Source organism: Astatotilapia calliptera, chromosome 22 (assembly GCF_964374335.1).
Source record: "Astatotilapia calliptera chromosome 22, fAstCal68.1, whole genome shotgun sequence".
NCBI classification, from domain to species: Eukaryota; Metazoa; Chordata; class Actinopteri; order Cichliformes; family Cichlidae; genus Astatotilapia; species Astatotilapia calliptera.
Genome location: NC_137442.1, coordinates 4,177,603 through 4,200,579, shown reverse-complemented (window position 1 = coordinate 4,200,579; position 22,977 = coordinate 4,177,603). Strand labels below are relative to the sequence as shown.

The following is a 22,977-nucleotide window of genomic DNA, read 5'->3' as shown; positions in this document are numbered from 1 at the left end:
TGCCTTGGTCCATCAATTTGATCTTTAAATTTTATAGCAATGCAAATTTTAATATATTCATAATTTTATCACGTTTGTTGTGTGAAGAGGAATGAAAGTCAGTAGAACAGGACAGGATACATGTGTGTGAAGGAGGAAGACAGTTGTAATAGTCCAGCTGCAAGGAGCAAGCGGAGGTGGGTGAATTTAAACACTTGGGGTCAACCAACAAAAGCAACAGGGTAGAGCGGGTGGAGGTGAGTGTCAGGGGTGATTTGTAACAGAAAAGCAGCAGCAAGGTTTACAAGAGACACGATGTATGATTTGAGTGTGGTGAGAATAACAAAAGCACAGGAGGCCAAGCTGGAGATGCTCAGATTTATATTGGGGGTGACCAGCATGGATTAGAAATGAATACATCAGAGATCCAGCTCAGGTCAAGCGGTTTGGACACAAGGTTACTGAGATGGTTTAGATTTTATTCATATGTGTATTCCAAGATGCTCAAAGGCACCTTACAAGCAATTAAAGACCAAAATCATGGTACGCTTAAAAAAAACAGTTGGAAAAGACCATGAAATGAAAAAGTCAACAATACAGAATCAAGCAGAACAGACGTGCTGATGCAAAGAACTACACTTTGAGCATGGCTTCTTTCTTTTAGTCCTTTATGTTAAAATAAATCTGTGCTTGTTGCTCCTCTGTATGTCCAGCAAGTGGCAGTGCTGCCTTTCCAAACATTGGTGGAGGCGCCATTTGTTGTGTGGGTTTTTTTGGCCGTTTTTTCCCAGCATGCTTTGCCAGCGCACTGTTTTGTCAGAACACCGGGAGCACGGATTATAACGGAATTGATTTGTCGACGGTAAGTCGGTTTTCTTAAGGTTTCTACGTGAATAGCGAGTCGATGATAATTTATTTTAAGTGTGTGCGCAGTTTAGAGCCTCTGTGAGTTGTTTTTGTGCTTTTTTTTTCTTTTTGTTCTGTGGTGAAAATGTTTTAAAAGCTGTGTGAGATTATACAAACAGCTGAGCAGGATTAATCTTAACTTTCTATTTTTATCGATAACGTCGTTAATGAACGGATTCATCAGGACTCTCGTTTTATTTTCCAGTTACTGGCAGGGGAAATGGGCTTAATATCAAATTAGAAGTTAGTTTTGCTCATGCCGAACAAGCTGTATTTTTACTCTTTTTTTTTTCTGAAATTATTTAACACATATTTAAGACCACAGTGGATCACGTTTCACATGGCGGTGTAGTCACGTGTTTAAATCGGCACACAGCATAAATGTTTGCAGTTAAAGAGCGCATCTTAAAGATATATTATTTAAGTAGCGCTCACTGACTATTATTAGGATCCTTTGTGGATATAAACGCTTTCTTGTAGTCCGTGTGTGCAGCATGGTCACATTTAAGCGTTGCTCACATGCTGTTGATCCTGTGCAGACCTCCAGCAGCTGAAAAATGTCAGACGCGGTCCAGGAGAAGATCAAGAACTACAGGACGGCTCCGTTTGATGCCCGCTTCCCCAACACCAACCAGACACGCAACTGTTTCCAGAACTACCTGGGTAAATGAGCCGTCTGCTGCACAGTGTCGACGCAAAGTCATGTCAACCTTTGTCATAATTCAGTGTTTTCTTCCATCAGACCAACGCAGGTCCAGTTCCTTGTTTCCTCTTACACTGAGTACAACTTGAACTTTGAAATCAGACAGGTAAAAATGGCCACAGGTTATTTGCACCTGTGCTCTTCAGCTTTGCCTGGGTCTTCACTCAGACTAATGTTTGGCTTCTCATAAATGTGTGAAGAACAGGAAACCTGCAAATCTGCTGAGCGTTGTGAGTCTTTCGGGGCCTTCAGCTGAATTCTCACTTATTTGCTTGCTTTTTTTTTTTTTTCCCCTCATTTTGATTTCATCATCTATTCACATAAAAGCTGCTTTTGGCATGTTTGCTGAGTATTTCCAATACTTGACTGTGGATTTTGTTGTTTTCATTTGAGACTAATTGAGGGTTTAAACTGCAGCAGTTCTCACTTCCAAACTTATTCTGGTCAATTTTATTTCTGTGTTTCTTAATTTATAAAGAAATGTGAGACGACGAGTTTTGACAATCGACACAACCCATGCTTGATGTCTGAATTTCAATATTTAAATCAATCTAAGTTGCTTTGCTGCTAATTTCTATTTCAAATGAAAACTCAAAGAATTAAACACATCTCCTTCTATGCTAAAGCCCAGTGTGACGGTGGATTTGCTGCAGACTAAATGCACTCTCTAATTATCTCTTTCATCGCTGCTGTGATTCAACTTCAGGTTAGACCAGCGGTCCCCAAGCCCCGGGCCTCGGACCAGTACCGGTCCGTGAGTCGTTTGGTACCGGGCCGCGAGAGTTGAGGCTCAGGTGTGAAATGTCTGGTTTTCAGGGTTTTTATCGGTTTTCAGCGTTATTTTGTTATCGTTTTTATCGTTAACTCGGTTTTCCTGGGTCTTTTCACGTGTGTTATGAATAAATCTTCTTTTTTTTCCGGTACTGGTACTAGTTTTATTTTGTTGTATTTATCCGCGACACATTAAAGGCCGGTCCGTGAAAATATTGTCGGGCATAAACTGGTCTATGGCGCAAAAAAGGTTGGGGACCGCTGCGTTAGACGTATTGATCCGTCTGCATATATAATGAATGTTTTGATTAATGCTGCTTCTCTGCTGATTTTTCAGAGTAAAAGTTTTCATCAGTCTTTGTGGAAGTGCAGTAAAAACTAAATGCCACCCAGACACAGAGACTCAGTTTCAATCTGAAGTGACTGTAACCTAAATCATTTTGGTAATCTGATACTGAATAACTGTTACAGGGCCATTACTTGAATTGACCAATAACAATGCTGTGACACTTTAGTTTTGCACTTCAGGGTAAAAAAGCTGCACATGGGGGAAGTTTGATTCCTGCCAGAAAGGCCTTTATTCCATGTGTACAACGGTGAAACACACCTATGATCTTTTCTCAGGCATAACCAGTCAGGCTAATGAAACTCCTGTTTATTGCAGGGTTTGAAGCCAGAAGTTACCTTATATGGATGACGGGGCACAACGCAATCAGTAATGCTTGGTTAGCAAGCAGCATTCATAAAGTGTTCAAGTGCAACACACTGATATCTATTTATCAATAGATAAATAAATGGTAAGTAACAGAGTAACAAAACACAAAAACTTGACTCGCCAAAACTAAAGCACACTCTTCCTGGATGATCTGTAGCACACAGCATACGTGCTACAGATCATCTATTAAAAATGCTCCAAATGCCCAAACATCACAGAGATGGTTGGGAGGTCCAGTTCAGTGACTATTTATCAGACATTAGGCCTGGCAGACAGCCGTTTGCTTCAGTTCACTGTTGAACGTCTCCCTGAGGCTGTTATGAAGGGAGAACTCTGTAGAGACCAAAACCATTTGTGTAGCAGGCTGTAAACACGTTTACTTCTGTGGATATTGGGAATCACTTCTGCAGTCAGGCTTAGGTGCCCATTAGAAAACCTTCTTGGTGCGTTTGCACTGGCTTCATTTTTAAGCTGTGGAGGAAAAGGATGGATGAATGACTTTGAAATATCTAAAATAAGCGTGTTGACAGCCCGATTTTAAAAAGGAGAATTTGCTATGAGTGGTTGACAAATAGGAAGTTATTTTTCCTTGTTTTGTTTTTGTATAAATTACCACTTATTTTACCATGAATACTTATATTTGTTGGATTTAATGTATATAACAGCTGAAAATTACAACAGTTTTAAGAGGAGTGATAACTGCATCTCCCCCGATGCAACTGTTTCTTATTTCAACATATTTGTTGGTATTTTATACATGTCAATGTTAGTTATTGTGTTCAAAAATATGTCAAGTACTTATTTCAACTTTGATCAGATAAATCTTAATTTTATTATTATTGATTAAAAATAATCAAATATTTTAAGGATAAAACATAATTTCTCAAAAGTTCCAAAATAACTTTGATATCTCAACATTCAATCTGATGTTAAAACAATTTTTGACTAGTTTATTATTTAATTATTTTACTTACTAATAGGTAAGTCACTCAGTCTGAAACTCAAGAGCTCAAACCAAACTCATGATGTATCTGAATTTATATTTTTTTTAAATTGTATTTTAACACAATGTTAAAATACAATTTTATTTGTGTTACAAGTTTCTTTAAAATTTCCTGTCCTGTGACGTGACAGCCCGAACGCATCACACCGACGGACAGAAACAGATTGTGGTTTTGTTTGGGTTTGTTTTTTTTGTTTTTTGAGCGACAATAAATGTCAGGGTGTATCGGCATTTTATGATTTGTGGTTCTTAATTATAAAAGTTAATCGTGACTGAACCGTGGTTGTTTATGGTCACATAATAAAACCATGTTGACATTTGGCTCATAAATAAATGATGTTTGGGTTTCTAACAACAGTTCCATGTAAGATAAATGAGGACTTTGAGACTATCGTGTCACAGCAGCGTCAGCATATATAATGGGTAGTTTCCTACTTAACTCCAGAGAGGATGATTTGGATGTTTTGTTGTTGTTTTTTTTTAATCTGATTGATTTTGTCATTCGAGTTAGACGTCTGGTCTCTTTTAATGGCACGTGAGCTAACAGAGAAGTGTAGCCTCCTTACTATTTTTGTGCTGTCTAAGGTTTTTGGAGCAGTTTTATTAAAATCACATGAAAAATGTCTTGCTGTCAAATATAGATCATTCAAGAAGTTTGTGCTTCTGTTTCAGTGAGTGAAATTCAAGTGTTTTATTGGCCTGTTACTTGGCAGGTGTGTTGCACCTGTGCGAGTATGAACATACAGCTTGCTAGCAACGTAGCATTATACGTATACCATATACGTCTCTGCTGGCTTCCAAAAACTAACAGGGCGACAGCTAAAATGCTGATGTTTCAAATAAATATACACGGTTTATGGTTGATTTTTGTAGGTCTACACTTCAACAAGCCATGCGTTAGTGTGGCATTGTGGTCGGTGACTCTGATGGTCCTAGAGTGACAATAGTATGATGTTGGAGGAAAACTGCAGATAAACAGAATCAGGCTCATTTATCTGACTCGAGTCCTTGAGTCAGATAAAGGACTCGAGGACACCGGCTGGCTTTGCTGGCTGTTTAGTGTCCATCTCTGGTTTGACAGCTCGTCCCCCTCTTTTTGTTACAGACTTCCACAGATGTAACAAAGTTCTGTCAGCCAAAGACCAGGACACGGCTCCCTGTGACTGGTACCGCAGAGTCTACAAGAGTCTCTGCCCAATCAGCTGGGTAAGTTACACGTGAAACAAATCTCACTGTCTCACTCGGCTGCACCTTCATTTGCTTCTGTTCCAAAATTCTTGATTTTAATTTAGTCATCAGTTTTCTTTTTCACTCATCACCTAGAAGCTCTACGTTTAAAGTTGTAAAAGTCACAGCTGTGTTTCAGGCTAGTTTCCACTCTAGGCATTTATTGCTCCACTTTTTGATTTTCTCCTGTTTTTTCTTTCCTGCAGGTTCAGAAATGGGACGATCAGATAGAGGCAGGAAGCTTCCCTGGGAAGATTTAAGGAAATGTTGATCTCCATCCAATTGTCTCATCTTAAGATATAAAAGTGAAAAACTCCAATATTTCTGTACAAAAATGTCATAATAAAATGTTACTATGAGTCATGTCTGACTTTTGCTAATTGACAGCTGTAATTTACAGTTTACTCAGGCTTTTAGCTGTGTCTGTGTGGCAGCCATTATAACAAGTGTTTGAATTCTCTAAATACTACAGAAAGGTGCTTCAATGCTTCCTTTATTACCTCCTTTAGGAGAGGAGACACTTGCCCATCCTTTATGGTAAGAAAGGAGATGATGCTGACCCACGATGCAAAAGTGTTGCATCATCAGACGGCTCATGAAAACAGTGGTGCGCATCGTTATATAAATTACTTATTGTGCCATGATTTGCTTTTAAACTTTAACTTTATTCAAGATTTTTAACAAAAAAAGAGAGCTGAAAGCTGTTGTAGAGATGCAGCTCAAGATGATTGAACTAAAAACGGAAACAGTCATTCTTCTGAACTGTACCTTTAAAAATAACTTTCAACATAAACTATAAACGTTGATTTTATGCTATGAATTTACTGTCAAAAGTCTATTCACCACACCACTTACAAGGCCTCCATCTCCAAGGCATGTCTGTGTGATCAGATTTTAAATGATCATTTTTAACGTATTCTCTAATTATTAAGCGGTTAACACTGCTCTTAGTGGTTGTGGCTGCTAAGACAAAACGTGCCAGGAAACATATGTGCTAAGGTCAAACAACGAAAGGCAAAGAAGGTTATTTTGTATTTTAATCTCAAATGATTTTTATTTATTTTTAAACAAATTCACTGAGGCAGAACAGAAGTGTTACGTTCATTGCATAATAGTTCCACACAAACCTCCTCCAGGGAGTCAGCTGATTTTTGTTTGTATCTTTGTCACGCGCGAATCGTGAGCGTGATAGAACTGCAGTGCGTGCGTGATTTCAGCACCAGCTCATACTGGTGGCTTTTCTCTGCTCGTGCTTCACAAATTCTGAGAGGATGTTCGTGAGTGTGCAAAAGTCACAGCGTTGTTTCTGCAGCTGGAATATCCTGTGTGCCGCACTGCATGACCTGTTGCCCTGGCAACTGCCCGCCTCGCATCAACATCTGCAGCATCAGTCGTCCACTGGCTTCTGTCAAGGTCACCAGCGAGATGCATCATGGGAAGCCGAGGAGGACACCAGGACGGAGCAGGGAGGAAGAAGGGTTCACCATTATCATCCCCCACCACACTCGCTCACGCAAACTCCGTCCGCGCATGCGCCTAGTCTTTTCGTTAACTGAGCTGACCAACTAACCGAAATAAGGCTGTATCCATAATAGGACATAGACGCCGCCTCTCCTCACGGGATGCGGTGATGATGCGCAGGAGTCATGAGATCCTGCACGTCAAACTCTGACGGGGCGCGGCCACATTCACGGCGTCCCTGCGTCCTCATTTCTCATAGGCTGGCTTCAAACAGACTACAACTACGTGCGCTTCCCCTCGCAGCTCCCGTATGCACAGCCTATATGAGAAAAGAAGGGAGGCACTGCCGCAAAAAGCCACCGCTGCAGCTCCTGTGTCCGGACTGGCAGTCACGACAGGTGAGAACCCTTTATTTGTCCGCTTTGTGCACGGGTTAAGGGTCTTTGGGGGCAAGCAGGGGGTGGGAATAATCTACTACACCTCCACTTTGACCGGCATCAGGCCGCGCGAGTACAAAAAGGTTAACTTTATTATTTCAACTACTTTTTCTTTCCATTTAAACCTGCATTATAGCAGCATGGTACGGATAACTTGAGATCGGTTTCTGATGGGAAATGAGGGGAGAGTAGTCGTGTCCTCCCTGATGGAGTCGGTTTGGTACCACGGACAGCGCCTAATGAGGTTTCCTCCTTTTCCTGCAGTTTTCAGCACCGACGGGCGGGTCCTGCGAAGCCTTTTAAACACCACCTGAAGCTCCCAGCTCCAGACTCCATCCTGCAGTTTGGAAATCCTAAAATTTGCCCGGTGTTCGCCCAGACAGACTTGAAAAGATGGAGAGTCAGGCAAGAGATTTTAATATTCTTTATTCTGTGTGACCCACATTCAGAGAGAGAGAGAGAGAGAGCGGTTGTAGGACAAAACAGGCCTACTGCTCCAGTTTGCATTTAGTGAACTGGATGAAAAACAGATGAATAGTCACTGCTTCTAAATGATTTCTTTTTAATACTTTCCCTTTTTTTCTATATAGAGTGTAAGTGAAGCTGTGTGGGTGGTATAAGCCAGTATGTGCGCCATGAGAGCTCTCTGAGTCATGCAAAGCTCTGCAGATGGGTATCAAATGTGCACCATGTGTATGTTTGTGCATTCTGGTATTATCTGTCATTTCAGTAGCAGTGTCTGATTTTGTGCGACTTAATGCATATTTCATTCTACTTTATACTTTCAGTTTTATTACTGTATGTTTGTTTTAGGTTAATGAGAGAGAGATTAGACATGTAGGGTGAGAGGACAAGAAAATATGCTTCCAAAGGTTAACATAACTATAAATTGCCTCAAATTCAGATACTTTTACATATTTTCTGGTTGTCACAGTCTAACAGGTTGTCAGAGATACACAACCTTCATAGTAGATGTCAGTTTGAAGCTAAATGAATTTTGTTGAAACCTTTTGCAGTATAAATGAAGCCTTAAGATTTGCTTTCTAGTTACAAAGCATGGCACTACATTTGACACAAAAATAAGAAAGCAATTTTATTTCCTCCCAAAAATCAATGCTATGGTGGAAAGTATGTGACATATGAAGAACATCAGGTTCCCAGTAGTTTAGCTCGTGTTTCCATTTATTTGACTCAAAAAACTACTTTTTGTTCTAAATGTAATCTGAAATCTTCACATGAAAAAAATGAGGAAAGATTAATTTCAAGCAATTAATTAAAAGTCATTTTGTACAGTATTAAGGTACATGCAGTTACATGTTTACAGTTATAAACTGTGCAGATTACATTAGGAATCTTAAGTCTTTTTTATTAAGAAACTTCTGTCAAAGATTACAGTCACAACAATTTAATAATAGTGCTGATTTAATAATGGCTGATGTTGTTGTACTTTATTGTAATTTAACAAGGAAATGTCTTAAAACAAAAGAGGGAATTGTTTCCTAAAAATATCCAGTGAAACAAAAACCTTTTAATTGTTTCTGTAGGTGATACAAAAGACGTCAGATATTTGGTGGTGAGATATTTATGACTAACCTTACACACTGAAGCAATTATAGCCTTGCTCAGATGGCCTCCTTCTGCCCCACCCTCCTCTGTTCATACAAATTATGAATCTGCTTGTCAGTACACCACCTGACACCTGTGACACCCTCCCCTCACAGAAGAGCCTGAGTCCTTCATAATGAACAGATCAATACATTAACCCTGCTCCCTGGTTACCTTCAACAATTCAGTCTTCAGAGACTATGAGCTGGTTGGCTGAGCGCAGATGTAGGTCAGATGCACTCATCGTATCTGTGTGTGTGTGTGTGTGTGTGTGTGTGTGTGTGTGTGTGTGTGTGTGTGTGTGTGTGTGTGTGTGTGTGTGTGTGTGTGTGCACGCATGCACACACACCTCCGTGCAGCGCTGCTGTGGATTAGTGATGCTTGAGTGAATGAGACGCTGCCGCATGTTTGCTGCACAGTGGTTACTTTCAGCCTCTGTCAATAAACGTGTCACCTCCAGGCTGTTGCCATGGAGATGAAGGAGGGAGGAGGGGGAGCTGTGGGCATTCTTGGATGGATGGACAGAGGAGTGGAATAAGGGGTGGAGGTTTAAATGTACACACGTTGTGTTAAAAAAAAAAAGATGCAGTATGAGCACAGAGGTCTAATGTATGCGTCATGTGATCATCTGATACACACAGTTGTACTAAATGACATGTAGGTTGTATAAACGACACAGAAATATCTGTTTGTTAAATCTGTGTTCTGCTGTATCAGGGAGGATTTCTGCACACTGGAACAGTGTGATCTGATGCTGTTATCATGAGACAGGTTGCCATAGAAACACAGCATCTGTTCAGCAAATGTGTTTGGTGCAACAGGCTACTACCAAGTTTGTCCTTCTCCTGTTTAGAGTGTTTTTAGGAGCTTGATTATTACATTTGTCTGCATGAAACCAGAGGTGTTTCCAGGGGTTTTTTTAAGACGTGGGAGACCAAGAATAATGACTTGGAAGAGTATATTATCAGAACTATACAGTGTAGAAAACTGGTTTAGAAAATCCTAATTTCCAGGCTTAGGCACAGACATGTGCACTAAATCAAATGGTATTAAATGAAATATGGAACTCTGCAGGAGTCCTATTATTAAGCTAATTGTTTTATATTGATTGAGTCATTAGCAAAGTAGTAAAAGAAGATTTAGGTTGTTTACTTAAGTAAAAATCTAACTTCTACCTGAGTAGTCTAAGAGTGCTTTTCTGAGAGTGTTTTAGAAAATATACTTGAAGTAATTAAGTAAAAGTACTCATCACAAATAATCACAGACAAAGTGGCATATTAGTGGACCATAATTATTGATTAAGTAATGATTACATCACTTAAATGTTGCAGATAGTCCAGAATAGTCCAGTCCAGTGGGATTGGGACAACATTAAGGTCCAATCTGCTGGCACCACCCTCTCCTTTTCCTGGACACGCCCTTGCATGAAACAGGTTCTCTTAAAAGGACCATTAAGTCCTTCAAATGTTTGCAGTAATGTGAATAAAATGCTTGAAATCCAGTTGGATATACCTTCATAATTCAAAATATAATCATAAAGTGTTTCATTCATAAAATCAAGAAGAGCTTCGGCAGTTAGAAGAAAGAATGTGTCCCCCAGACACAGTAGATGGACAGGTTACAATCCTCTGGATCACAGATGTCAAAGTGTAGCTGAAATGTAGCTGTACAGACATTTAACCTTCTCATTGATCGCTATTTGAGATATTTTGGGTGCTGTCAGGTGACTGACGAATTCTACTGAGTCACTGTGACTTGACAAAAAAAAAGGATGAAAAGGATGACGGAGAGGAAGACAAAGGTGAAACTGAGGTCAAATGTAGAAAGAAATGTGTGTGTGTGGGTGTGTCATAGGATATGGGAGAGCGGTTTACAGCAAAGACACTCTGAATTTCATTTTGTTCCTACGTCATGCTGGAGGCCTTTTTTCTGTGTCTCGGTTAATTAACTTTCAGCTGAACTGATGCTGATGATTTCAGACACGTGAGGAGGGCTGCATTCACAAATTCTGACTCTTTTTTTTCACAGAAACTTATTACAGCCTTCAGTAACTATGTAACAATTGTGTAAAACGGCTCCATCTTCTCACCTTACAGCAGTTACAGTGTTTAGGTTGACCCCTTGTAGTTGGTGCAAGCCACTGATTTCTTCTTCTCTTCTTCTTCTTCATCAGTCAGTTCAGTCATATAACCTCTATGTTGATTTTGAGGTCATATGAGCCTAATAATAATAAATGAACACTTGAAGGTCCTTACTCCACAGGTTTAACATGCAGCACCACTGTTTGGCAGCCACATGTTTGCAGATATTTTCTAGTTTTCAAAATTTTAATTGCAGTTTAAAGATAATCTTTTTTGGTGATTGTTTATATCATAACATCCATTAAATACAGACAAATGCTCTGATGTCCATTAGCAGACACACCCAGAGAGATGTCGAGGCTTTTAGTTTGTGGTGTCTCAGAGGATTATTGATTATTTTTATATTTTACACAAATCCTTAAGGACGGGAGAAGCAAAATAGTCTTTATATCCAAAGAGTGCACTTTATGATTTATTTAATCTCAAGAAATAAAAATGAGGGTACCAGTTGTTTTAAGTACATTCACATCCCTGTCATGCAACATGACAGACTGAGACTCGTCTTTTTAATAAGCTATTCGGATCCAGGCAATTCTTTTTTAATTGTTTTACTTGATCAAAGTGCAGTCTTTGATACTCTTGACCAGTGTTGGGCAAGTTACTTTGAAAAAGTAATTAATTATAGTTACTTCTTCAAAAAAGTAACTGAGTTAGTAACTGAGTTACAATGTTCTAAAAGTAATTAATTACTTGAAAAGTAACTATTGTGTTACTTAAAAAAAAAAAAGTTTAACCCTCTGGGGTCCAGGGTATAACTGGCCATGTTTTACTACTTTTGATGTTTCCTCTACATTTCACCTTTAAAAACTATTTGTTTGCCTTGTTTGGTATCATTCTTTTCAGCACAACCTCACGTGTCTGAATTTACAGTCATGTTTTCATTTTGACATACTGTATTAACACAATTGATCTAAAATCAAACAAAAAACATAAAATCCCAGTAGAAAAAGTTATATTTTTTTTACTGTAACAACCACAAACATGTTTAATGAATCATATTTCTTTAAATGCAAATATAAATTGTCAATTTTAAAATCATATGCACAAGTTATTTGCAGCCTTTTACCTTTTACCCTTTTTTTTAAAATAACCATTTCAAACTATTTACAGAACAATCAGCTGTTCTGATTTCAATAAGATGTCACGCAAATTATTTGTGCCACTCTAAAAAAATAATTTCTGTCCACTATAAACATCACAGCCTGATACTTGCAGGTCTGCCAGCAGCAGGTGTATCACTCCTGTTTCTACCTGGAGACAGCAGTCACCTCATTGATCTGACACACAACACAAAACTATCCACAACACTACACACTAACTACACAACACAACACATTACCTACACACTCCAAACACGCTAAACGTCACAAATATCTCACATCTCAAAACTCTCTCTCTCTCTCTTTTTTTCTGCAGTATTTCTTTCTCTCTCTCTCTCTCTCTCTCTCTCTCTCACCGTCACTCCTAAAACTTCCCCTCTTCCTAAACAACCAAATGTCATGTTCCCATATCATTTTTTGATTGGTCGACATGGTGCATTTTTCCACCAACACGAAAGGTTTTTGTTTTGTTTTTTTATTGTTTTTGGGGGGGTTTTGCTCATAAGCAGAGAGTGCTTGCTAGTGCTGTCCAGACAGTAAACGTGACGAAACTATTCAGGAAAAAACACCATATAAGATGCGGTAAGCTGAACACAGCTTCAACCGTCTGTTTGTTGAAAAATAGTAACGCACCTCATTTTCTTGTTAGTAACGGTAACGGCGTTGTAACGATAGAAATAGTAATTAGGCTCGGCATTTAACTGTTTTTTTCTTGTGTATTGGATGGGAGTTTTCTCTTATGTTCTGTCTCTCTTAGTTCTACTCTAACACTGCTTCTCTAACCTGTGGGGTTCCACAAGGTTCAGTCCTAGGCCCATTACATTTTTCTACTTCCTTCCCTTAGCTGTCATCATTAAATCTTTTTCTGAATTATTTTTTGTTCCAATTATATGCTGATGACATTCAAATGTCCAAGTGTCAACACCTGCAAAGGCTATATATATAAGCTTACTACAATGTTTAACCCATATCAGTGATTGACACTCTCACCTTGTCTTACACACCAACAAAGCTGAGGCCATGGTCATAGCCCCTCCTGGTTTATATTCTAATTTCAGTCAAACTCTTACATCCTATTGTTCAGTCACAGTGTCTGAAATCTTGGTGTTATATTTGATGCCTCTCTGGGTTTTGACTTGCATGTAAAATCAGTGTTTCATTCCTTTTTTTCCCATTTGAGGAACATTTCTAAATTGCAACATGTGGTCTCTTTGATGGAACTGGAGTTCCTGCATTTGTGCCTTTGTGATTAGATTATTGTAATAGCTTGTTTCTTGACTTACATCAATTATCTTTTCACATCTCCAGACAACACAAAATGCTGCTGCCAGATTATTAACACATTCCAGCAAGTAAATTTCTTTACATTACACTCCCAGTAGACTCATATACAGATCACAGTTACTTATCATGGATCTCAAAGCACAGTTTTCATGATGGCGCTGTTGTTTTAATCCCTCCTGTTAACAATCAAGGGTCAATGAAGGTCGACTTTATCAAAGAACTCTATACTTATGTTTGAGAAATTGATCCTAGTCATGAGATTCAGGTCAAACTGGGTCACAGCAGCAGAAATTGGGCCACTGTGTCTTTGTTTCTGCTGATGTTAGTAATTCAGCATGCAGCCGGTAATAAGGAGACCCACTGCTGACGGGGCGGAACTGACTGCTGTTTTTGAGGCCGCATAGAGATGTTGATGGGCCTCAGGTGATATGCTGCCCTTGGTACAACAATATCACGGCGAGGTCACATATTATTAGCGTACACTGCACTTCTCAGGATTTTTTTTGTCTCAGGGGTGTTGGTTAAACACGACCAATCAGAGGGAGAGAGAAGAAGCTACAGGGATTTTATTTCCTGCACACTTTATTGTGCTGTTGATTTAGCATAATCCATAGCAAGCTTATTATAATAAATGTATTTCAATTATGATTTTAATGTCATTGCACTGTGCAGAAGGCAATGAAGAAAAGTGAAGGGCAATCTGCACTCTAAATATAGCAGACTCACAAATATTGAATCTAACTTTTCAAGCAGAACAAATATCCTGCACCTGGTTGTACCAAAGTCCTTCCAGAAGCAACTCTTGCCAGTCAACCTGAAAATGCCTCCAGGCAGTTATTTTTAAGTGCTTACCTAAATGAATAGTGAGCAAGCTATAACTTACATTTTGATGATAATGGGGACAAAAGCTGCATGTGTAGAATCATCACTCAAAAAACGCATTCAGCTGCTGAGCGGGTCACCACAGCAGAGGGATCGACATATTTGATTAGGTTTTACGCTGGATGCCCTTCTAGACTTGGAACCAGAACCAGGAGTAGCGGACTAGCTTCAGACCTTCAGAGTCTGGGTTTATGGAACACAACTAATCAAATAATGCAAAAGAAAGAATGTTATTTATCCTTAAGATAAGGGTAATGTGGCAAAAGTAAATCTTAATTAAGCCATTATTTCAGTTTAGAAATAAAAGCAGTAAAAGCAATAACAGAAGCATGATACTTAAAGAGCAAACCCACCCTGATAAAACTCTTCATCATATCTTATCAGCATTACTGAAGCTTACGAACATCTGATTGCAATAACAACAGTGATGGCTCCTTTATCACACACCCTAATTTCATTAAATAGATGAATAGATTGTGTTATGAGGCCCGGTTCTGTTGCAGGACCAAATGACGGCTTCAGGATTGAATTTCGTCTGCATTCAGTTGATTATCTTCAGGAAGGACAAACACAAGCAGGAAAACAGCTGATCACAGAGCCATGGCTCTACCCAGAAGGCACTTGAGTTTTTTGTGTATTATTGTTTCGAGTATATCTTTTCATGATTTTTCTATTTGCCTTTAACCTTAAGAACGTCCTCTGAAGAATAAATAGCAGTGATTTGTGGTAGCAGCAGGTATGTTAATTAGAGTTCAAAGATGACGAGTAAGTGTGTGTCCCTACATGTGAGTGCTTCTACGTGCAGCCCGAGTGACTTCACCGTTTGATTCCTGCTATCACTGCTCCTGTGACGCTGCATCTCTGACCTGTCTGGCGTCAGCTTCTACATTTTATTGCATCTGTCTGCCTCCTGCAATGATTTAAAATCCCATCATGATATCAAATTTCATATTCAATATCTTTGTCATACCTCTTCTTCTCCCTTCTCCTCTTCCTCCTTTCATTCCCCTTCTTTCTCCGTCCAGGACAAGCAGGTCACAGGTTATCTCCTGTTCTCCCTCGCCACCGCCGTCATCGGCTCTCTGCAGTTTGGTTACAACACAGGAGTCATCAATGCTCCAGAGATGGTTGGTGAATATTAGCAATCTAATGTGATGTAGGCTTCATACTGTAGGAGATATAAGTTATTGTAAAGATTGCAAATACAAATATCTGATTTCTCAAGCATTAATTTTTGGATAATGGAGTGTTTGTTGAACCTTTAAACAAAATATATAAAAATCTCTCAAATCTTAATCTGCATATATGAGTTTTAATTTGTATCACATTTGCTACATCAGACATATATTTGCAAGTTAGTCATTAAAAATGTGTCATGCAATTTATATCATTTTTTGTCACACTGAATATGTAGAAGTCTTAAAAACACATGTATCAAATATGATGCGCTTGGCTTTAAAGGGTTAATTTTGCTTGTTTTCAGAGAAGCAAATTTACATCAGAATTATATTAAGGCTTAAATTATAAAATGTTTGTGTTAATTTGGGGGAGATTTTTATTTTACTTAACTAAGAGATAAAAGTCAGTGCTTTATTAATGTGAAAGAATAAATAACAAAAATACCCTCTTTGAAAAAGTTGTTTTGGTTGAAACAGATCTCTCCATTTACCCACTTTTCTCACTTTCTAACTTTATCTTCGTTTTAAATATAGTTTTTTTTTGTTTATTGAATACATAAAATACCAAATACTATAATGTTCTGTCTATTCTTCTGTCTGGCCAGTTCTGTGAATTGATCTGTTTTCTCATCCTCTGTCTGTGCATCCATCTTTGCCTACAGAAACTCAAATCTTTCTTCAACGTAACCTGGTATAAGCGATATAACGAGGAAATCGACCCTGGTGTTTGCACCATTGTCTGGAGCGTTGCTGTTTCCATCTTCAGTGTGGGCGGCATGGTGGGCTCCTTTAGTGTTGGTGTCATAGCTAACCGGTTTGGCAGGTACGAAACCTTCTTCATCCTGTTGTGTAATATTATAGGTAACATGCAAGATTTATTTTCTTTCACCATCTTTAGCCAAAAAACCTTTTAGTTACAGCCTCTCTATAAGAACTGTTGTTTTACTTTTAGAGCAGTTTTGTGGACATTAAGTCACAGCAGTGTTTTTCACTACATTGGCTCTGTGCATTTCCTGTTCGGTACAGCTGAACCATCACAGCCCGTTACTGTTAATGGATCTCATGAAGCGTGTCTGTCCTGAGTTCGCTGCTCTGCTCTAACGTTCCCCAGAGTTGTTCCTTTATTTCTCCATTTCCTTCTAAATTGTTTATTTGTGGTGAGTCTGCTGCCAGTCACCATGTGAAGTTACTGGGAAGTTAACACACAGCTAATGCTAGTGTTGGCTAGCAAAATGAAAAGATGGTGTCCATATAACCTAAACTGTATTTAAACTGTTTTTTGTTTTTATTTCGTCTAAAGTTAAGCCTTTTAACATGGAAATCTATGGATACTTTTGGAACCAGCCTTGAGATGTCATTCCAGGAGTTTCAGTCTTTGGGGCTTCTACATTAGCTTTAATTTTCCTCCCTGGAGTTTGGTTGAAAATGTTAGTTTTCCTTTGTCAAACGTTTTAGCATCAAGTTGTGGAGTTTTTTTGTACATTTTTTTTGTTTTTTTAATCATTAACATTCATATTCTTTCCTCAACCTCCTCATCCTCAGGCGTCGCTCCATGATCCTGGTGAACTCTCTGGCAGTGATCGGCGGCCTCCTTATGGGCTTCTCCACCATCTGTTCCTCCTACGAGATGGTGATCGCTGGGCGTCTGGTCATTGGCCTTTTCTGTGGCCTTTTTACTGGCCTGACTCCCATGTATGTTGGCGAGGTGTCACCAACGCCGCTCCGCGGAGCTTTCGGCACTCTGCACCAGCTCGGCGTGGTTGTGGGCATCCTGATCGCTCAGGTCAGCAGCTCTACTAAAAACTGCACACTAGAGATGTGTGACTGCTTGACTGCTTTAGGAAATTAATGTAATTTGCTGGAGTAAGCTTTGCACGGATCTGATTGTTTAATGCTGCAGGGGTTTTACTTTACAATATTAAGTGCCTCGAGGTGACTGCTCTTGTAAATTGGTGCTATTTAATCAAATGTAGTTGAATTGAAAGTTTATTAAGTCAAAGCTCAGAAGACATGTATATTAGGTTCATTTCAGGCATCTGAGCTAAACCTAGTTTGTATCAAGAAGTCTTTGAGTTATAGGAGTTAATTCATTATTAATTAATATGGATAATTATCATCGCTGTGGTCGTTACTCAAGAAAAGAAATGCATTACAATGCATTACACTTTTCCAGAAAGTTAAAGTTCACTTAATTACAATTTAACAACAGAAACCTTAGGATACAGTCCCACACGCTAAGACAAATGTCATTCCTAATGAGGACAAACCATCTTTCTTTTAGTTTTTACAAATGAAAAAAAGCCAACGTGACAAAGCAAAGATCAAAAGCCGCCCAAAGTGATCACTACAGTGATTCTACTTCAATTCAATTTTATTTATATTGCGCCAAATTTACAACAACAGTTACCTCAAGGTGCTTTATATTGTAAGGTAAAGAGTCTACAATAAATCAGCGAAAACCCCAACAATTAGATGGCCCACTATGAGGAAGCCCCCTGGTGACAGTGGGAAGGAAAAACTCCCTTTTAACAGGGAGAAACCTCCAGGAGAACCAGGGTCAGGGAGGGGTGGAGGAACTGTGAGGCCGTGAAATATGAAAGTTATGCATGAATTTAAAACAAGATATTCTTTAGTCTTGTCTTACTACATAGTAGTATCTACAAGAGGATATCAGCTAGGATACACAGTAAGCATTCAAACTGATTGAGTTTTATTGTTTTTATCAGTTTTACCCTTTTTCTGTGTCCCCTGATGTCTAGATCTTTGGTCTGGAAGCTCTGCTGGGTTCAGACAACCTGTGGCCTCTGCTGCTGGCCCTGACTGTGGCCCCCGCTGTCCTGCAATGCATCCTGCTGCCTTTCTGTCCCGAGAGCCCCCGCTTCCTGCTCATCAACCTCAAACAGGAAGAGGAGGCACGCAACGGTACACAATAATACATCTATAAATATACTGCAATGACACACAACATTACTGCATTTCCTGCTGCTGTGCATGGATGGACTCCAACATCTTGGATTGCACCTGGTGGTGGTGTTTCTCTCTCTCCTCTGAAGCCTCAGTGAGGTCACAGTAGCACCACCTTTTTTTAGCTTCTGATTAGAATGGCGCACCACCTCACAGTAGAAGCCCAGAGCAGAATGGAAGCTGCAGTAGAAGAAAAGAGACTGGAGTTAGCAAACTTATATTCAAAACCATCACAACACGCTGAGCTAGCAAGAGCTAGCTCATTAGCAGTGGCTGGCCTTTCAAAGTAAGAGCAAAGAAACTGTCTACTAATAAATTCATCACTTTACCTTAAAATATATGAAGCACAACACATACCAAGTATAGTCTTGTAAATGCTACTATTACTGTATAACTGCTACTAATGGGGATAATAAGGATTTCAATAAACTAAATTAAACTACCACCAATAGAAACGTAACTTCAGTCATTCACTGTTGTTAGCTTTATTGTCTCTATCCCCACGGCACCTATAACACTATAATATGTATTCTATTAGCACCAGCATTACTGCTAAAGACCACCTTGAGATGGTCCCATTGACTAACACAGTGTCTTCATGTAATAATGTTGGAACGACTCAGCAGTTACTACAGCACTGCAGCATTACAGCGACAGAAGCAGTGAGAAGGAGAGCGATTCGTTACAGATACACAGAGGTGGGATCAGCGGAGTCAGGAGGAAGGTCGAGCGTGATCAGAGAGTCCTTGAACAGACAGAAGGTTTTGGCATCTGTTCAACATGTGGCCTGTTTGGTTTGACTCTGAGGCCCTGACCCACTTCTCCTTCATGCCTCCATAAGATAAACAAACACAGTTACTGTGACTGTTTAGTGACTGCAGATTCTCTACAGAAAGCAAAATTTAGCAATGTGTCCTGATGTTATGAATAAAGGTTACGATAAACAAAGCTGCTATAACTCACAATCTTTTGTGAAGGAATAAATATGCAGATTGTCTTTTTTAAATAAACAAACTCTGACATTATGTCGGAAAAGACTTTGAACTCAGCCTGTGTGAATCCTGCTGTGTAGTGCCTGCTGGTGGCCATTATAAGATTATAGCTCATTTTAAAATGCAGTTCATGGATTCCAGGAGCCTGTCCTGAGTTTGATGTGTGATAAACATCCATGAAAATTAATCTGCACATGAACTGTGGTGAATTCTGTCCGATAGCTGTAAGTTGTTGTTCCAGCATGTTACTCTTGAATGTCTACATCTTCTTGTTGTTGCTGTTTTGTTTTTTTGTCTTTTGCATCTGTAAAGGTGAACAAAACCTGTCTCTGTTCTGTCCGCAGTGCTTGTGCGTCTGCGTGGCTCTGAGGATGTGAGCAAAGATCTGCAGGAGATGAAGGAGGAGAGCGCCAAGATGGCCAAGGAGAAGAAAGTAACCATCGCTGAACTGTTCCGCACGGCAGCGTACCGACAGCCCCTCTTCATCGCCGTCATGCTGCAGCTCTCCCAGCAGCTGTCAGGAATTAACGCTGTAAGTTTAATGGGTTTTATTGTCTGTTTTTGGTGCAGCTTTGCGGTGGTTAGTGCTGTCAGCTCACAGAAAGAAGCTTGTTCTCCCTATCCCTGTGTGGGATTACTTCGGATACTCTGACTTCCTTCCATAGACATCCATGGCATTAAGCTAATTGGTGAATTTGGCTGTGTTGTGAATATAAACAAGAGTGATTGCCTGCCTCTGTGCAACCTGTGACAGTGCTGGGATGGGCTCCAGCCTCCCTGGTGGCCCTGACTTGGATGGATGGAAGCTTAATGTTTATTTTTAGCTCTTCCTGTGCCCTTCATTTAAAAAAAAAATCTATATAATAAAACTGATAAATATACGTTATAAAAATAAAAATAACAGCAGTGCTAGAAGGTATCGCTCAAACCACAGGTCAGAGTCAGAGATGGAGGGCAGTTTAGCGCTCTGAGCATTTGTTATTACATGTCTGGATCTTTTAGTTAATTTGAAAAAAATATTGGCTAAAAGTCCTCTAAAGGTTGTTATTTGACTAAAAAATGTCTTATAAGCAACGTCATGCTATAAAACTGTGTGTAGCTATTATTCCTGGATGTTGGGTAGGTTGGGCTGTTATATTCTCACTGTTGGCAGCTCCCAGAAGGATCCTATAGAAAAATTGGTTTATAAAAGATGGAGGTCAGCGGGAAAATAAAATATGCATTATTTATTTTGATACTGTTATAAATGAGGTAATATTACAACCCTCATATTCTCACTTCCATCCTCTCTACCTCACTCAGGTGTTTTATTACTCCACTGGGATCTTTTCCTCAGCCGGTGTGCAGAAGCCGATCTACGCCACCATCGGAGCCGGCGTCGTCAACACCATCTTCACCATTGTTTCTGTGAGTGACGCCGCCGTGTGTCTTCTTCATCTTGGTATGCGTTTGTGTGCGCTGGGAAGCACACGTCACTCACAATGTCCCTGTCCTACAGTTGTTCCTAGTGGAGAAAGCAGGGCGCAGGACTCTGCACCTCCTGGGACTGGGTGGGATGGCGGTTAGCGCTCTGCTTATGACTGTGTCCCTCCTGCTGGTGAGTTTGGTGACGTCAGAGAGCAATACAGAGACGGAGTAAGAACAAAGATGTGATTGATTCTCTCCACAGCCAAAACAAAAGTAAATGCAACATCAGCTGTTTGGTTTTGTTGCTATATTAAATGGCCGATGCAGTATTTCCATCAGTTATTTCCCATAGCATTTACATATTTAAAAGCAATTAATTGGTTAATTATTCTATTTAATATTATTACTTTTTTCTATATTTTTGTCCCTTGCCATTTTCAGTCAGTGGTTTGTATAAAGATGTGGAAACGTAGGAAAAAATTTAAAAACAAAATAATAAATAATTAAGGAGCAAATAAATATACTTAGTTCCACTGAAAAGCAAATAATTCACCATTGCATGCTCTCACTAACTGTTAGATAAGCTAATCTTTGTGATCCTGCAGTAGTAGCTCATTCTCTTTGTCTGTGCAGGATAAAATCCCTGGTATGAGCTACGTGGCCATCTTGGCTGTCATGCTTTTTGTGGCTATGTTTGAGCTGGGCCCCGGTCCAATCCCATGGTTCATTGTGGCCGAGCTGTTCTCCCAGGGGCCCCGCCCGGCAGCCATGGCTTTGGCTGGCTGCTGTAATTGGACGGCTAACTTCCTGGTTGGAATGAGCTTCCCCACACTTCAAGTAAGGGAGAGGTGATCGTTTTTTTCTTGTGGTTTATTTTGCTGTAGATCATTCTGACTCTGCTCTCTCCTCTCCTCAGGGGTGGTTGGGCCCGTGGGTGTTCCTCATCTTCACCGGCTTACTGATCGTCTTTTTCATCTTCACATTCATCAAAGTGCCCGAGACCAAAGGCAAGACCTTCGATGAGATTGCTCGTGGCTTTAGTAGTGCCGCACCTCCTCCTTCCTCGTCCACCGAGGATCCTCCAGCCAGTGCCAGCACTGCTGTGACACTTCCTGCCTCTCCTGTGAAGGAGAAGGTCCCACTGGTGGAGGCACCAGCAGCAGCTCCATCTCCGGTGGCTGAGACCACACCTCTTGAAGCTAAACAGGAGAGCAAGTAGAGCAGGTGTAGATGAGGTTTTAATGGATAAGAGAGGTTATAAACGAAGGAAGAGCCACAGCAATTTTAGACATACTCTAAATTGGAACTAAAGCTTATTTTACAGCAGGCTTAGATAACAATAGCGTTACGAGTTCATGGGTTTGTACCTTTGAAAGGTCCTACTTTCTGCTCTCATCATCGCACTTTGGACTTCTTGTTTTTCTGAACGTTCTCACGCTTCCTTCTTTTAAATCCTCCCTTCCTTTGAAAAGAAACATACATTCCTAGGAATTCAACTGCACTCATTGACAGTGTGACTCTTTTTCAACATGGCAGTGAGTCTCAGGATGACACACTGTAAAACAAAATTGAAGCAGGTGCCGGGTAACAGTCAAGGTGAAATGATGACGCTTTTATGAAGGGGTGTAGGTGTTTGAGTTCAGGCCTGAGTGATGTTAGAATAACAATGATCCACATTTTTTTAAACTGACACACTTCTGTTTAAAATATTAGACATGTGTCGTAGTGGGCAGTATAGTGCCGTGTATATTTTAGCTGTAGTTCGTATATTATTGTAGATTTTGTTGCAATTATGTATATGGAAACGTTCTCAAATCGCAGGTCTGAAAGGATAATTGCAGTTTCTGCTTTCAGCATTTCATTAAGTGCTCACAGAGAGCTCTGAAGAGCAAAGCCAAAGAAATGGTGAACACACAACCTGAAATCGGCTCTTCACGGCGGGGATTTAACAGCCGCACAGGTCACGCTAACTGTAGAAATTCTGAAAGCTCATAAGATGGCCAAAGCTGTAATCTAGTATGCCTTTGCTTACTTGGAGTTTGGCGCCACCCTCAGTAATAACTGACAATTGCAGAGGTGTTCTGCTTCATCTTTGATCTTAGAGTTGATGTAGTTGGTGATGAATCCCAAATTTACTCCAAAAAATGTCCCGTTCACCAGAGAATTTAAAGTTATAATTATTCTATATAATGTTTATATAGACACTGAATATATACAAAGAT

General features: G+C 39.8%; 2 protein-coding genes across 2 annotated transcripts; both read left to right on the top strand.

The window, feature by feature from the left end:
* Positions 1–701: 701 nt before the first annotated feature.
* Positions 702–5,663, top strand: LOC113014501 (cytochrome c oxidase subunit 6B1-like). Its single transcript, XM_026156080.2, has 4 exons — positions 702–841; positions 1,425–1,548; positions 5,183–5,283; positions 5,511–5,663. Exons 2-4 carry the CDS (start codon positions 1,443–1,445, stop codon positions 5,562–5,564), a joined length of 261 nt encoding a protein of 86 aa, XP_026011865.1. The 5' UTR covers positions 702–841; positions 1,425–1,442; the 3' UTR covers positions 5,565–5,663.
* A 1,060-nt stretch (positions 5,664–6,723) lies between these two features.
* slc2a3a (solute carrier family 2 member 3a) lies at positions 6,724–22,580 on the top strand. The gene is made up of 11 exons (XM_026156079.2): positions 6,724–7,163; positions 7,467–7,607; positions 15,240–15,341; positions 16,055–16,215; positions 16,935–17,175; positions 18,152–18,314; positions 19,693–19,880; positions 20,651–20,755; positions 20,847–20,945; positions 21,389–21,592; positions 21,672–22,580. Exons 2-11 carry the CDS (start codon positions 7,596–7,598, stop codon positions 21,972–21,974), a joined length of 1,578 nt encoding a protein of 525 aa, XP_026011864.1. The 5' UTR covers positions 6,724–7,163; positions 7,467–7,595; the 3' UTR covers positions 21,975–22,580.
* Positions 22,581–22,977: the final 397 nt, after the last annotated feature.